At 40.3% G+C, this 15,893-nt stretch overlaps 1 protein-coding gene across 2 annotated transcripts in view; it reads left to right on the top strand.

The window, feature by feature from the left end:
- Window positions 1-15,110, top strand: part of CYTH3 (cytohesin 3) — a 216,200-nt gene extending 201,090 nt beyond the window's left edge. For both annotated transcript variants that reach the window (XM_073591021.1, XM_073591020.1), the window contains 3 exons: window positions 5,982-6,053; window positions 7,516-7,670; window positions 11,409-15,110. In XM_073591021.1, the coding sequence (XP_073447122.1) occupies window positions 5,982-6,053; window positions 7,516-7,670; window positions 11,409-11,481 (300 nt within the window). In that variant the 3' untranslated portion in view covers window positions 11,482-15,110. The remainder of the gene's footprint in view (window positions 1-5,981; window positions 6,054-7,515; window positions 7,671-11,408) is intronic.
- Window positions 15,111-15,893: the final 783 nt, after the last annotated feature.

Genomic DNA, 15,893 nt, shown 5'->3' with positions numbered 1-15,893 from the left:
GTAACGCAGGAGGGTTTACAACCACTTTAAGTGTTCTTTTAAAAGTGAAACTTTACCTCATTTACTAAGCTTTGGAGCAAGTGCACTCGCAGTGCACAGTATATTTTCCTTTAGTAAATCAACCCCCTTGTGTTTTAATACCTTGTGTCATCTCCTTTTAGGTTGATTGGCTTAAGGAGTTGTTGAAAGATGCACCAAGGCCTATTGTGTCAAATCAAAGCTGGGGTGGCAACCGCTCTCCTGCACTTCCTTTGCCAATGTGTTGTTGTTTTACTATCGAAAGTTAAAACAACAAGGGCAGAAGATTTAATAGATGGAAAGTTGAAAAAAAGGACTGAAGATCCGCTTTAAGCCTAAACCAGTGTTACATAACCTGGTTATGCATTTCCTTGCTACCTTGACACGTGAGGGGATACCTCAGGAGCTGCTTCTTCTATGGTGGTTCTTCAGTTCTCTCCCCAGGTCATGACTTAGAGGAGGTCCAGCCACCCATGAAAAATACTGCAGCTACTGACTTTTAATATATGGACACTCATCTGTCCAGGGAGCCCACGATGTCTGCACCCCAGCTGATCTTTGGAGCCGCTGCCATTCCTGGTAAGGAAACCGGGCAAGGAACCCTTTTGGCTTCACAGCAGGTTCCTTAGTGAGCATGCGCGAAGCGCGGTGCGCTTTGTAATTGGTCCGGGGGCGGAGGAAGGAGGAGGGGGCTGAACTTCCGAGAGACGGGGCTGCGACCCCCTCTCCTGGAAGTGGGGAGTGGTACCTGTCAAAAACAGGTACCCATTCTCCCCTCCCCACTGAAAGGTGCCAAATGTGGCACCGGAGGGGGGGAGGGGACAGATAAGCAGAAGTTCCATTTTTGAGTGGAACTACGCTTTAAGGGAACTACTGCACAGCTCATGATGTGATTGGTTAGATTAGACAGTATTCCCTATTATACATCATGTTGTGGACATGGCACCTAGTGAATGCTTGGCAATGAGGTGTTTACTGTTCCAGATTTGTATAAACAAGCAATATGTGTTTTTGGGTAAAACTTGATTGCTAGGAAGCTGGCTGAAGGTTTGTTACATCGAGAACTCGTTTATACAACTTTACACTCATTGCCTCAATCAGCCATTCATTTTGAATGGGTTTCCAATGCACCACAATGCAGCCAAAAACATACAGTTGTGCTCATAAGTTTACATACCCTGGCAGAATTGATAATTTCTTGGCCATTTTTCAGAGAATATGAATGATAAAACAAACTTTTTTCACTCATTTTTAGTGTTTGGCTGAGGCCATTTATTATCAGTCAACTGTTTACTCTTTTTAAATCATAATCACAACAGAAACTACCCAAATGACCCTGATCAAAAGTTTACATACCCTGGTGAATCTGACCTGATAACATGCACACAAGTTGGCACAAAGGGGGTTGAATGGCTATTAAAGGTAACCATCCTCACCTGTGATCTGTTTGCTTGTAGTTAGTGTGTTTCTATAAAAGGTCAATGAGTTTCTGGACTCCTGACAGACCCTTGCATCCTTCAGCCAATGCTGCACTGAAGTTTCTGGATTCTGACTCATGGGGAAAGCAAAAGAATTGTCAATTGATCTGTGGGAAAAGGTAGTTGAACTGTATAAAACAGTAAAGGGATATAAAGATATCCAAGGAATTGAGAGTCAGCAGTGTTCAAACTCTAATCAAGAAGTGGAAAATAAGGGGTTCTATTGAAACCAAACCACGGTCATGTAGACCAACTAGTATTTCAGCCTTAACTGCCAGGAAAATTGTTCAGGATGCAAAGAAAAACCCACAAATAACTTCAGATGTAATACAAGACTCTCTGAAAATGTGGTGTGGCTATTTCAAGATGTACAATAAGGAGGCACTTGAATAAAGATGAGATGCATGGTCGAGTCGCCAGAAGAAAGCCATTACTACACAAATGCCACAAAGTATACCGCATATAATACGCCAAACAGCACAGAGACAAGCCTCAAACTTTCTGGCTTAAAGTCATTTGGAGTGATGAGGCCAAAATTGAGCTTTTTGGCCACAACCATAAACGCTACATTTGGAGAGGGGTCAACAAGGCCTATAATGACAGTTACACCATTCCTATTGTGAAGCTGCGCATGGGACATACTTGGACATTCCAACATGACAGTGATCCAAAACACAAGGCCAAGTTGACCTGTCAATGGCTACAGCAGAATAAAGTGAAGGTTCTGGAGTGGCCATCTCAGTCTCCTGACCTCAATATCATTAAGCCACTCTGGGAAGATCTCAAATGTGCAGTTCATGCCCAAGAATTTACAGGAACCATCTGAAAAGATAAAGAGCCTCATCCACAAATACCACAAAAGACTTTAAGATGTCATTGATGTTAAAGGGGGCAATACACGGTATTAAGAACTGGGGTATGTAGACCATTGATCAGGGTCATTTGGGTAGTTTCTGTTGTAATTATGATTCAAAAAAGAGTAAACACATTTGATTGATAGTAAATGGCTTCAACCAAACACTAACCATGAGTGAAAGAAAAGTTTTTGTGTTATCATTCATATTCTCTACAAAATGGCCAAGAAATCATAAATTCTGCCAGGGTATGTAAACTTATGAGCACAACTGTATATTGCACCACAGTGCATAGTATATGTGTTGTGGTGTGCTGCAGTGTAAGAATGCATTGTCCCTACTCTATAAGTGAATTGGGTTGCCCTTTGCATGGCACTGCATTACAGTATATGTGTTGCCATGTGCAGTAACGCACAGTAAAACATGAATTCTCACAAGGCATAAATCTGAATGAGCGCTGCAATTACTATGTGCATAGACTTACTACAATAATATGGCTTTATGTAGAAAGTCGAAGAGTAAAGATGAATGCTGCAGATTCCGTTTTTTCGAATTTTCTTCTAACTCAGTAACAGTGGTAGCTAGTGAAGTTTTAGGATGGGGGGGACCAGACCCATCCCACTTTTCGTAAGCCCCACCCCTTATAGAATCCACCCACTCCGTCCCCTGTATTCCCCTTGCTTCCACCCATAGTGTCAGGAGTATACAGCTCATCATCACAGGACAGAGTATGTAGATCAGCCTCACAGATCAGGGTATATAGCTTAACATTACAGATCAAGGTATATAGCTCAGCCTCACAGATCGGGGTATATAGCTCAGCCTCACAGATCGGGGTATATAGCTCAGCCTCACAGATCGAGGTATATAGCTCAGCCTCACAGATCGGGGTATATAGCTCAGCCTCACAGATCGGGGTATATAGCTCAGCCTCACAGATCGGGGTATATAGCTCAGCCTCACAGATCGGGGTATATAGCTCAGCCTCACAGATCGGGGTATATAGCTCAGCCTCACAGATCAGGGTATATAGCTCAGCCTCCCAGATCAGGGTATATAGCCCAGCAATACAGATGGGGTATATAGCCCAGCAATACAGATGGGGTATATAGCCCAGCAATACAGATGGGGTATATAGCCCAGCATTACAGATGGGGTATATAGCCCAGCAACACAGATAGGTCCGGCACTTACCAGGCTGTGGAGAGGATCCTCCTATGTCTCCACTCTCCTCCATTTCTCCACAGTGTGAGCAGCAGAGGTGTCCGCACCTCATGCTTCCTCCGCTTGCCAAAGCGCCGCTAGGCATCCAAAAGGATCGCCTGGCGCTTTGGCCAATCGGAAAACAGGTCTCACTGACCTGCCTCCTGATTGGCAAGGAAAAACTGTAGTGCGAAAATTAATTCGCTATGGTCACAAAATTGGGTGGGATCAGGGCGCACTCTCTGCGCCCCGAGCCCACCCTTTTTTTGAAGCCTATTAGAGCCTCTGGCTCTAATCAGATGCTTAAAAAAAAAAACATCCCTGCCATAGGAATCCATGCACCTTGCGTCCTGAAAGGGGCCGGGTGCATGGATGGGGAGGGGCGGCGCCATGCACCCTCAATGTATGGACCGCCACTGCTCAGTGATATGAGCAGTGGCGGGGAAAGACTAAAGCTGGCCATGGATGGATGTTTTGTTTTTTTTTTGGTCAGCCAATAACTGAACGGATTCCCCCATCCACAGAATTGAGCTGGATGGAGAATCCTCCCTGCTGAACTATTGTATTCTGACAGTACACAGTAGGGACTCCTCCGCTGTCAGAGTACACTGATCAGAGCTGTAGCTGATTGGCTGCATGCGCTAATTAAAGGAAAACTTTCCAACATTCCTGTTTGAGAGAAGCCAATTAACTTCTCTCAGGCAGCAACAGCCGCACAGTAGATGGGTTCAAATTCGGCCAGTCCTTGCTGAGCTGTTTTTTTTTTTTGTTTTTTTTTGGATCCATCTGTAGTCAACTTTAAGGGCTGAAAGAAAAAAAAACAAACATGCAGTATCTCACAAAAGTGAGTACACCCCTTACATTTTTGTAAATATTATTTTATTATATCTTTTCATGTGACAACACTGAAGAAATTACTCTTTGCTTCACTGTAAATTAGTGCGTATACAACTTGTATAAATTTGCTGTCTCCTCAAAATAACTCAACACACAGCCAATAACGTCACCCCTAAGTGAAAATGTCCAAATTGGGCACAAAGTGTCAATATTTTGTGTGGCCACCATTATTTTCCAGCACTGCCTTAACCCTCTTGGGCATGGAGTTCACCAGAGCTTCACAGGTTGCCACTGGAGTCCTCCTTTTCCACTCCTCCATGACGACATCAAGGAGCTAGTGGATGTTAGAGACCTTGCGCTCCTCCACCTTCCATTTGAGGATGCCCCACAGATGCTCAATAGGGTTTAGGTCTGGAGACATGCTTGGCCAGTCCATCATCTTTACCCTTGGCTTCTTTAGCAAGGCAGTGGTCATCTAGGAGATGTGTTTGGGGTCGTTATGTTGGAATACTGCCCTGCAGCCCAGTCTCCTGAAGGGAGGGGATAATGCTCTGCTTCAGTATGTCGCAGTATACATGTTGGCATTCACGGTTCCCTCAGTGAACTGTAGCTCCCCAGTGCCTGCAGCACTCATGCAGCCCCACCACCATGCCTGACTGTAGGCAAGACACACTTGTCTTTGTACTCCTCACCTGGTTGCCGCCCCACACGCTTGACACCATATGAACCAAATAAGTTTATCCTGGTCTCATGAGACCACAGAACATGGTTCCAGTATGACAAAGTGTCATTTCTTCAGTGTTGCCACATGAAAAGATATAATAAAATATTTACAAAAATGTGAGGGGTGTTACAATAGGATAGCTAAAACCTTCTCGAAATACATTTAATTTTGAAAATAGAAGAACAAATTGATAGCAGGTAGTAGTAGTATGTATACTTCAACCATCTGTGACAACATACATGTATGAAGGTGGATTTGGCAAATGTTGCCAATTAAAAAGAGAAACAGATTCATTGCTTCATTGCAGTTTGGCTGTCGGCTGTAACCTCTGACACGAAATTACAGCAGAATTGCAGAATCTGGTTCCGCATTCATTTTGAGAATCTATTGTTTTTAGTATTCTCTATAAGTAGGTATTTCCATACATACAGTATGTATGTAGAAGTACTAAAAGAATAAAATAAGGAATTTAAGCTTTACAATGGATTCTGAGATTATAAATTCTTACAGGAGGTGGAAAATTGAAATACTGACCTAAATTTGTTGTGCTTTTGGATTTTTTTTTTTTTTTTATTTCATGCTAAACCTTAGCCTATGTCTACCTCTGGTGGTCAATGGAGGAAACGGTATGACTAATACAAGTATGTTCTAATTAGGGGCAGGCAGCATCTATAGATCACTTCTGTAGTCATGTGTGCACAGCAGTTTGAAGGACAATCTGTCGTTCACTTCCTGTGTATATATAACATCAGGGAGGGATGCAGCAAATATAAGCCGCAATTATTGCTGAACATTACAATTATGCTGATTTTTTTTAATCTTTTTTTTTTTTCATTTGACCTTAATTACCAATGTTTACCTTGGCAGGATAAAGAGCCAAGAGGAATAATTCCTCTGGAAAACCTGAGCATTAGAGAAGTTGAAGATCAACGAAAACCGGTAAGACATCTGTTTTTTTTTTTTTTTTTTACTTTTGTAATTAGTTATAACTTAAAGTATATTTCTACTTTTGCAGCCAAATTGGGATAAAACATACTTTAGATTTGTTACATGTTCTCATGCACATAACTTAAAAAGTGGTTAAAAATTACAGCTTTACCTTTGATAGATTGATAAATTCATTGTTAATAATTTTTGTATCATTTGAAATAGATTTTCACTATTTAGGGTTGTGCTTTATCACCAATATAAGTTTTGTTTGATGTCTGATGGGCATGGCGATACCAGCAGTGTATTCCTCAATTGTAACCAAGGAATTGCTTTAATCAGAGGGCCTGTGCTATCTGGCAGGGCTGGGTAAATCTCAAGACTGAATGAATAGAAATTAAAATTCTTTCTTTGACACTTGTAATGAAATGAAAGGCAAAACATTTGTGTATAGAGTTTAAAAAGAAACATTCTAACTACCTTATTTCCCTTTTTTTTTTTTTATAAGCAATCACATTCCCTCTGTTCTCAGCTGCATAAGAGCTGGGGGGGGGGGGGGGGGGGGCAGCAGTATACATATCTTCCAAGTGAATGGCTGTGCAGGGGGGGAATGTCAGGACAAGTCTGATCAAAGGAGAACAGGCTGAGTTTTCAGCACAGCAAGAGGACTGACCACTGTGTGTTCTCATGCTTAGTGTGGCCAGTTTTTTTTATAGGAAAGCAGAGGGACTGGCAGGATCACTACACTGATGAGTATCACTGAAAATACAGAGTGACTGTATATAATAATAAGGCCTGGAAGTGATTTATGCTGGGGTGGACAATTTTAAGAAAAGGTTGAGCTCTGATAATATAGAATAATGTTATTGAATTATTAGCTGTCTGATTTTGTATACATAAGGTGGAGATGCAGATTTTATAGTAAATATAAATCGTGTAAGATCTCATTCAGATGGGTGATTAGGCTGGCCATACGTTTTACAACTGTATTGTACAATTTTCCTTTGATTTACCAAAATTATATAATATGAGGTCAAACCGAAACATTTTTCAATTTGCATGCAATCAGGAAGGCCCTTGCATTACATAATTGAAGGTAAATCTAAAGGAAATTGAGTAGGAAATTTGGATAATGTATTGTGAGCTTAAGTCCCATCCTCCACGCAGAGGTGTTGGCAGATAAGTTTGCATCCACCTTGGAGCTGCATGGACACAATTGCATAGGATTTGAACACACAGTATCTGTGTTTAGATCTGTGCACCTGCTCCTGCCCACTTGTCAGACTTTAACATGGTTTTGTATCCGTGCATCTGCTGCGTGTGCATGCAGCTCTGAGGTGGATGCACATGCATCTGCCAGTGGCTCTACATGGACGACGAGACTAATCACCCGTCTGAAGGTGTCCTAATTCTTAAAACTGTATCTACGTCCTTCAGTGGTGACCACCAACTAACTGCCTCTATTTTGTTTCAGAACTGTTTTGAGTTATATAACCCAAGCCATAAAGGCCAAGTCATAAAAGCATGTAAAACAGAAGCTGATGGGAGAGTAGTTGAAGGCAATCATGTTGTGTATAGAATATCTGCACCTACTCCTGAGGAGAAGGAAGAATGGATAAAGTCCATAAAGTGAGTTTTAATTTATGGTAAATATTGAATGCCTGGTGTAATGGGGAACAATGTGGCTCTTTCTTTAAAGCTCTGTGGCACTTTGTATGAGATTATTTCACAATCTGTATTTTATTTTTGGGTGTTCTGATGATGGAACTTACGTGCCCTAAATTAGCTTTAGTTCCAGTACAACTTATTTTATAACTGAATAAGCCAAAGTAAAAGTTTTAGGAAAAGTTAGTCACAATTTTCACAATCAGTGGAAGGATCTGCACAGTGCAGTGGGGTAATCAATAGATAGATCAATGCTCCCTGGGAGTGTTCATTACTAAATTATACTAAGTACCGAAAGACATGCAGTGCTTAGTGACAATACAATATCCCCTCTTAACAACAAAAACTGTCATCTAAAACAATATTTTAATATGTGTGTGTGTATATCTATCTATCTATCTATCTATCGACATATATTTGAATATTCCAAATCAAAAAAAATTATACTGCGCTGTCCCTCTAATATATCTTCAAGCAATGTGTCTGTGAAAAACAAATATTTGTGCTGCAGCAACCACAAATGAGAGACAACCCCCACCTCAAATAGCTAAATGGAATAGGCTGCGCTGTTAAATAAGTGAACGTGATTATAACAGGTGAGTATAACCATGCCAAGAAAAATCCTGGTGATAAACAACATTCAAAATGGATAAAAAATGCATACAAAAAAACAAAATAAAGTGAATATTGTTAAAACAATATAGACTAAACTCCACAGACTGCACGATTCATGGTAAATGAATAAAACAGTAAAAACTCAGAATCGAGGATCATGTAATGCTGCAAAGTCCATACTTTCAAATACCAGTCCTTATGAGAGAAATAACTTTTTGGTAAGGGAAGAAAACACCAATCTTGATACAGAGTGAGGCATGCGCAAACATATCTCCCTGGGGAGCGTGGTGATATAAGAAGTTCCTCCACCTCAGACAAAAACACCCCTTACCAGATGGTTAGATCTCCTGTCACAGAGATCATTCAAGCGAGTGGCTGTGTCCCCCAGCCACTGGGTCTCTGCAAGGTTCCCACTCCGAAGTTCACAGGATTGGGGTATTAGTGCTCAATTCCCAAAAATAGAAAGAGAGATGCTCCATAGCGTAATACAGTTAAACTTTATTAAAATGGAGAATATCAGAAATGCACTTACAGTGTAAAAGCGTATTAAAAACAATGCAAGCCGGCCGGCTCTCAGATGCTGCCCGTGTCTTCCGGGATCAGCGTGGTGTGGTGGTGACGTCAGCACGCTGCTCCTCCCTACGCCATTTCTTCCTGACCCCAGGAAGACGACAGATTTGTCGAAACGGCGTAGGGAGGAGCGGCGTGCTGACGTCACCACCACACCACACTGATCCTGGAAGACACGGGTAGCATCTGAGAGCCGGTCGGCTTGCATTGTTTTTAATACACTTTTACACTGTAAGTGCATTTCTGATATTCTCCATTTTAATAAAGTTTAACTGTATTACGCTATGGAGCATCTCTCTTTCTATTTTTGGGAATTGAGCACTAATACCCCAATCCTGTGAACTTCGGAGTGGGAACCTTGCAGAGACCCGGTGGCTGGGGGACACTCGCTTGCATGATCTCTGTGACAGGAGATCTAACCATCTGGTAAGGGGTGTTTTTGTCTGAGGTGGAGGAACTTCTTATATCACCACGCTCCCCAGGGAGATATGTTTGTGCATGCCTCACTCTGTATCAAGATTGGTGTTTTCTTCCCTTACCAAAAAGTTATTTCTCTCATAAGGACTGGTATTTGAAAGTATGGACTTTGCAGCATTACATGATCCTCGAGTCTGAGTTTTTATTCATTTACCATGAATCGTGCAGTCTGTGGAGTTTAGTCTATATTGTTTTAACAATATTCACTTTATTTTGTTTTTTTGTATGCATTTTTTATCCATTTTGAATGTTGTTTATCACCAGGATTTTTCTTGGCATGGTTATACTCACCTGTTATAATCACGTTCACTTATTTAGCAGCGCAGCCTATTCCATTTAGTTTTATATATTTGAATACACTCTATTTGTGCAAATGATCACATGTTCACATTCAGTTATAAGATCAGCAATCTTCTGTGAAAAAATCAAGTTGCCATACACAGTGCATCAACACAAAATGTGCCTCCAATCCAGTGCTGTGATCCTTCAACCATTAGTGTCACATTCAGCTCACCCTTTAGGTTGAACCTCTTTGTTTTATAGGAGGTCATATACAGCTCTGCTAGTAATCCAGATGTTGGCACACAGCTCCTGTACATTGCCAGCATTTGCTTTCTGAATTGAAACTCTCAAAAGCCAGTTACCTCAACAAAACATCAAGCAGACATTAGCTCTCTCTCTGTATACTTTATTTAAAATGAATAGGGTTAAAAACACTCACATACATTATAAATGAAGTACTTGGCCCATATTCCTCTGTATTTTGTATAACCACAGTGCCTCCTATAGTCTGCAGCAATATCCTGCTCTTTCTATGCCTCACATCGCTCTCCCTTCTGTAGATGCTCTCAGCTGCTCTCCCCTGACGTTTGTTCAGCATTACAGGCATTTGGCAAGAAGTTAGTATTTTATGATCTTCTTTGCAGGGCACTCTTTTTCATTTAGAGTGGCTTCAAAGTGGTTTTAAAGTCAGAATTTTTTTTTATCTTCATGCATCATATGCATGAAGATAAAAAAACAAACATTCTGTGTGCAGCAGCCCCCCCAATATTTACCTGAGCCCCATCTCAATCCAGTGAGGCTGCACTATAGTTTTGGTTGTACAGGACTCTCCCTCCTTATTGGCTGAGACAGCAGCTGGACACCATTGGCTCCCGCTGCTGTCTATCAAAGTCAGTGAACCAATGAGGAGAGAGAGTGGGCGGGCCAAGGAACAGCTCCTGTGTCTGAATGGACACAGAGCAGCGGCTCAGCTCAGGTGCCCCCATAGAAAGCTGCTTGCTATGGGGCACTCTGCAGAACGGAGGGGCCAGGAGCGCCAGCAAGGTACCCGAGAAGAGGAGGATTTAGGCTGCTCTGTGCAAAACCATTACACAGAGCAGGTAAGTATGACAAGACTTTAATATCACTTTAAAGAGACCATTCATTTCTAAGAAAATCTCCCCATAAGATTGTGTGCCTTTGGTATATTTAATTTATGGCATTTACCTGTAAAATCTTCCCTTGTGTAAACATCAAAAAGTTCTGAGACTACTGCTGGGTGCAGCCATCTTATATAGTATGTCAGCAGCCCCAGCAGACTAGGTGACAGTTCCTCTGGCTCTACTCCTGGCATCTGCATAAAAGCTTATGTAGGCACAAGAGGGGGATGGGGGTGATGCTGGGTCCAGCACAGACAGTAATCATACATTCTCAGAAGGGGAGATTGCTATGGCATGCAAGAGAAGAGAATGGGGCTGTGCTATGGAATCAACCATTTTGGGTAGACAAAGTTTCTAGCAGGTTCAATGATGCATTGCAAGTGGATATAAGTCATTTATGGAAAAACACTGCAAGTAAGCATTTAAAAATGCTTGATTTTTCTGTGAATTTTCATGTTATTTTTTTAGTTTGTAAGAGGGTTTGATTTGTTGCATGGATTTGCTCTGTAAATTGTCCCTGGCAAGAAAGTTAGCTTGCTTGTATTGTTTGCTGGGGCAGAGTACGATATGCCTGAAAAGATTTACTATTTATGTTTTGATTTTTTTTTTTTTCCTGCAGAGCGAGCATCAGCAGAGATCCCTTCTATGACATGCTTGCAACAAGAAAGAGAAGAATTGCAAACAAGAAATAACCTAGGCTAGGATAAAGCATCCTATAAGATTTTCTGAAAGTATCTCATGGTCAAGTCAATGGACCAACTTTACCCTGGACTTCTGTTGCCACAACTGGCTCCACAAGGATCGGGGGGGAGGGCGGGAGGGAGTAGGGGTAGAGTCTGCTGATACTGAATAATCAGTATCGATCCAGTCATTCAAATTTTTATGTGCAGGCTCCAGCAATATTTTGCTTTTTTTTGCTTTTTTTGATTAATTTTTGGTTTAATTTGAAATTCAGACATGGTTCACACGAAGATTAGAGAACATCTTATAAAAGAAGTCTCTCATTAATATGTAAATATCTCCGAATACATTTGTGTTAAGAAGGCAACCAAAACACTAAATCTCTATATTTCTAATAGAGAACTCTATGACTTAATCTTTATTCAATCAAGTATTTGCTAGATTGGCAGCTATATAGATGGTACGGATTACAGTGGACCAGACAAGCTGCGAGCATAGCATTGCATGTTGGTTTTGTTCGTCACAGGAACATTCTAGCTCTCCTGACTTGAATCTTGCCGGGAGCAATTTTTGCTAGGATATCCTCTTGATTGTATTTTGCTGCTTCTCAGGCAATGGGATTGGCTTGCTTCAGCAGCCAAACTTGTCTTTGAATAGCCACTGAATATAAAATCTATAAGCTAACTCGTCCTCTGTACAGATTTCCTTTATATGATATATTAAACATATATATATATATATATGTATGTATAGGCTGATGCCAGCTTATAGTGACTGTATTTGTAATAGTTTAAGCAGTGGGACACCATACCTGTGCCTGGAAGAACAAGAAGGTGTTATACTGTACAGTTGTTTTCCAGAAGGACGATTGCAGCCATGCATGATTGAACAACGCGGTATCTACTCTGCTGCACTGGTTTGAAGTTTAATACAAGAGAAAATACAAATCCTGCCTTAAACAATCTAGTCATTGATGTCTTTTAGGTGTAATTTGCCTAAGGGCAGCTGATGCCTTTTTTATGTCTACTGTTTAGTCTGTCAGATGTTTCAACAAGGCGCAGGTTCACAAATAGTATTTCATTGTTCTTTGACGTCACTCCAGTCAGCTCAGATAGGAAGGGGTTATATTTCATTCATAGACCTCGTTTGAGTCTTCTTTGTTTCATCTATGAACATATACAGATTATATATGAACATATACAGACCATATGCAATTCTCACTTATTGTGTGGTCCTAATGAGTTCTTGCCACAGGAGGCCTCTTTATTTGGGTAATGTTATAGGTTGGGGAGGGGGTTATTTTTTAGGGTAGCCATATGTAAAAAATGGTAGGTAAACATATAAACCAAGGCGGTCAGCAAAGGTTTAGAAGGAGAATCACATGAGAGTCTGGAGAAGAGCCAGGAGCAAAGCTGTTGTCCTTAGTTATAAGATTATTTGGCTAAAGTGGAGGTATTGTCATTCGCAACCAGCCATAGCCTATATCTCTAGTAGAGTCGAAAAAAATGAAAGCAACTCCAGTTTTTATGACTAAAGTCCAACCATCTTAAGATTTTGCTTGTTCAAACCCTTCTGCGATTAAGGGTATACTTAGCAGTTATTTTTTCTGCATTCTTATGTAGTAAAACCTGCATTCTAGTTTAACAGTTTCAGCTGTGTCCCAAGTAAAAAGAAAAAAAAATTAAACGCATAATCCCAGTGGAGAGAATCTCCTGGTGTTTTAGTGTGAAGGCTTATTATATCTAGAACATAGTAGTTTAAACCAAGTCTTTAAACCAAGACTGACTTCTCCCATCCCTTATGCATTCCCACTGGTCATTGTGCTCACCTGTCACATTTTATGAGCAGTAGGAAGGCATAAGTGATGGGTGACAACAGGCCACATTGCAACCATAGTGGGTTAATTATGCATAATGAATCAGCCTCATTTTAATCAGAAGCCAGGTTAAGAGGACAATAGTTATAATTAGTTGCATCCCTTTTAAAATGCGTAACATCCCTTGATGAGGTTTCTCACATTTGAGTGCCTTCTTCATTGATTTAAGGTGTACTTCAAAAACCAGAGGCAACAATTTGAAACGCTTTCAGCTATAATATTCTCTAGGCTAATTATGTCACTAAAACATAAACTGTCTTTTGGCCTAACAATGACCCTATTAATTGTGTAAATATTGGTGTACATGTTCTTGCTATGTGAATTGTAAAGAAAGGATTAGCTGTAGTTACCCGAGATTAGGTATTTTCCTTTCATCAGGCTTCTGCTGCCAAATAAATGCATTTGCCTTTTCTTCATGGCTGTGGAACTTGCAAATGTTTTGTTTTTTTCTTTCTGCTAAGAACTCTAAGGTTAGGGCTACACGGGCGAGTAAATCTCCTTAAAACTGTGAGATTTAACGGCTTCTTGGCAGTATCCTCATTTTTGGAGCATTCACATAAACTTGCTTCTAATAATATGATGGTCAACAAGCAATTAAAGAAATGTAAATCACGTTATCTGGCCCTAGCCTTCGCCTTCTTAAACCTGGTGACTCAATTTTTAAAGGCAATTGATGGATTCCATCTACTGCCATCTCGTTGCAATCCAGGAGTTTTGTTTGGAAATATTTCTATAGAATCCATCACCTAACTGTAACCACATGCTGAACAGGGTCATCTTGGATTACCAGACGGGGTTATCTATTTGTTGCTGTGGAGAAACCAGCATGCTCACTTTAACATGTGTCATGCAGAAGCACACAACCGGTGGTTGTAGCCAGGTTGTTTGCGGTAAGGGAGGGTTGGCTGTGCGGTGCTATATTAAGCATGTCATCCCCAAGATTTCTTTAATGCAGAGAATTCAGAGTGCTATGCAGTATTTTTTTTTCTAACAAGCCAACTCTGCTAAAACTCACCCTATATTGTTAACATGAGAAGGGTTTTTTCTTTAAAAGCATTACTTGTATAAAATGTCACACCTTCTTCATGTCAAGGGGTTGCATCCATAAGTAGTATTTGTATTTCTTTTGTCATGTTGCCTTTTTTCCCTGTATAAAAGACTCCCTTACAATAACCAGCATTTATGCTTTCAGATTTTCCTTCATTTTTAAAACCATATGTGGACCACCATCTCAAACGACATAGATATATAAATATAGAAACTAAATTCTTTTCAAGATTCAGCTGGCCTAAATCTTGTACTCAGAAAACAAATATTGGTACGTTTTACTTTTTCCTTTTTTTTTTTAAGTCCGGAAAACAGTTTGTGCTTTTGCAGTACAGCATTTGTATTTTGGAGAAACATTTTATCTTTGCATTGTACAGCAATGCATATTGGGTAAAGTCTCTCTCTGTTTTTCTTGTGCTATTAGGTCATTTGTAGACCGGAGGCTACCGTTCAAATATTTTGCGTATCATTCTTCTATTTATTTTTTAGTATCTTCAAAATATTTGTATCTGCATTGAAATTTAATTTTAAAAAAAAATGTAAATATTGTATAGTTGTATATTCGCTTATGTGCATAAATGTAAACCTAATTCTTTGCATGGAGAATTATGTATCTTTTCAGAGTACATAACGCAGTACAAATGGTTACTGGAAAAAAACTGCAAACACTGTTCCCTTTCTTGAAAAATGATTAAAGAAGTATATTGTTCAAAAATGTCTTGTGTCTCTTGACCTTTTTTTCTATTTTGATTGACAGCCTGCAGGATGACAGTTGTTTAGAAATACAATAACTAGTATCCCCTAAACCTACTGGGCAGCCATTGCTGAGCTCCTTCTGAGAAGGCTAAATGCATGGCTGTCTTAGTCTTTACCACTTTGAATCAATGACCCAGAACATGTATGGAGAGTAAGGTCAGCTAGTGTTCTGCATGCTAGTAGTAGTTTAGGACCAGTGATTGCTTCCGTATCTGTCAGTGCAGGTTTCCTTCAAATCCTCCTGTCCTTGATAAAGTGATGATGGTTTAGAGCCCTTCAGGTTTTTATTGCTGTCGGTATCCCTTTTAATCAAATTTCCCCTTGTTCCCTGTCCTGTGAAAAAAGTAGTAAGAAAATCTCACCACCAGTGCACAGGTGTCATCAAAATCCTTACAGTGGTTCTATCCCTTCCCCGCTTTATCTATGAAAATGTTTTTATTGTGGTCTATCCCAGTAATGCAACAGGAAGCGAGGGTAAATCTTCCCAGAAGTAAATCCTTCCCTATTTTATTCAATATGCAAACTAAAAAAAAAATTTGACTAGCGTTTTATAAGTACATGCCAACTAATGTGTCGTGGTTATAGATACTTGGCTTCACCTTTGCTTCTCCCAAGATGCTGACCTGTAGATTATTATTTAACTCCTGGTACCTATGGAATAGTCTTTAAGTACTTGGTTGTTTACAGATCATCCTGCTTTCTGTTACCCTGGGATTTGCCAGACTCTGGTGCCTCCTAAGTGTA

Source organism: Aquarana catesbeiana, linkage group LG06 (genome assembly GCF_042186555.1).
Source record: "Aquarana catesbeiana isolate 2022-GZ linkage group LG06, ASM4218655v1, whole genome shotgun sequence".
In the NCBI taxonomy this organism is placed as follows: domain Eukaryota; kingdom Metazoa; phylum Chordata; class Amphibia; order Anura; family Ranidae; genus Aquarana; species Aquarana catesbeiana.
Note: the sequence above shows the minus strand (reverse complement) of the source record. Positions and strands in the feature narration are given on the sequence as shown.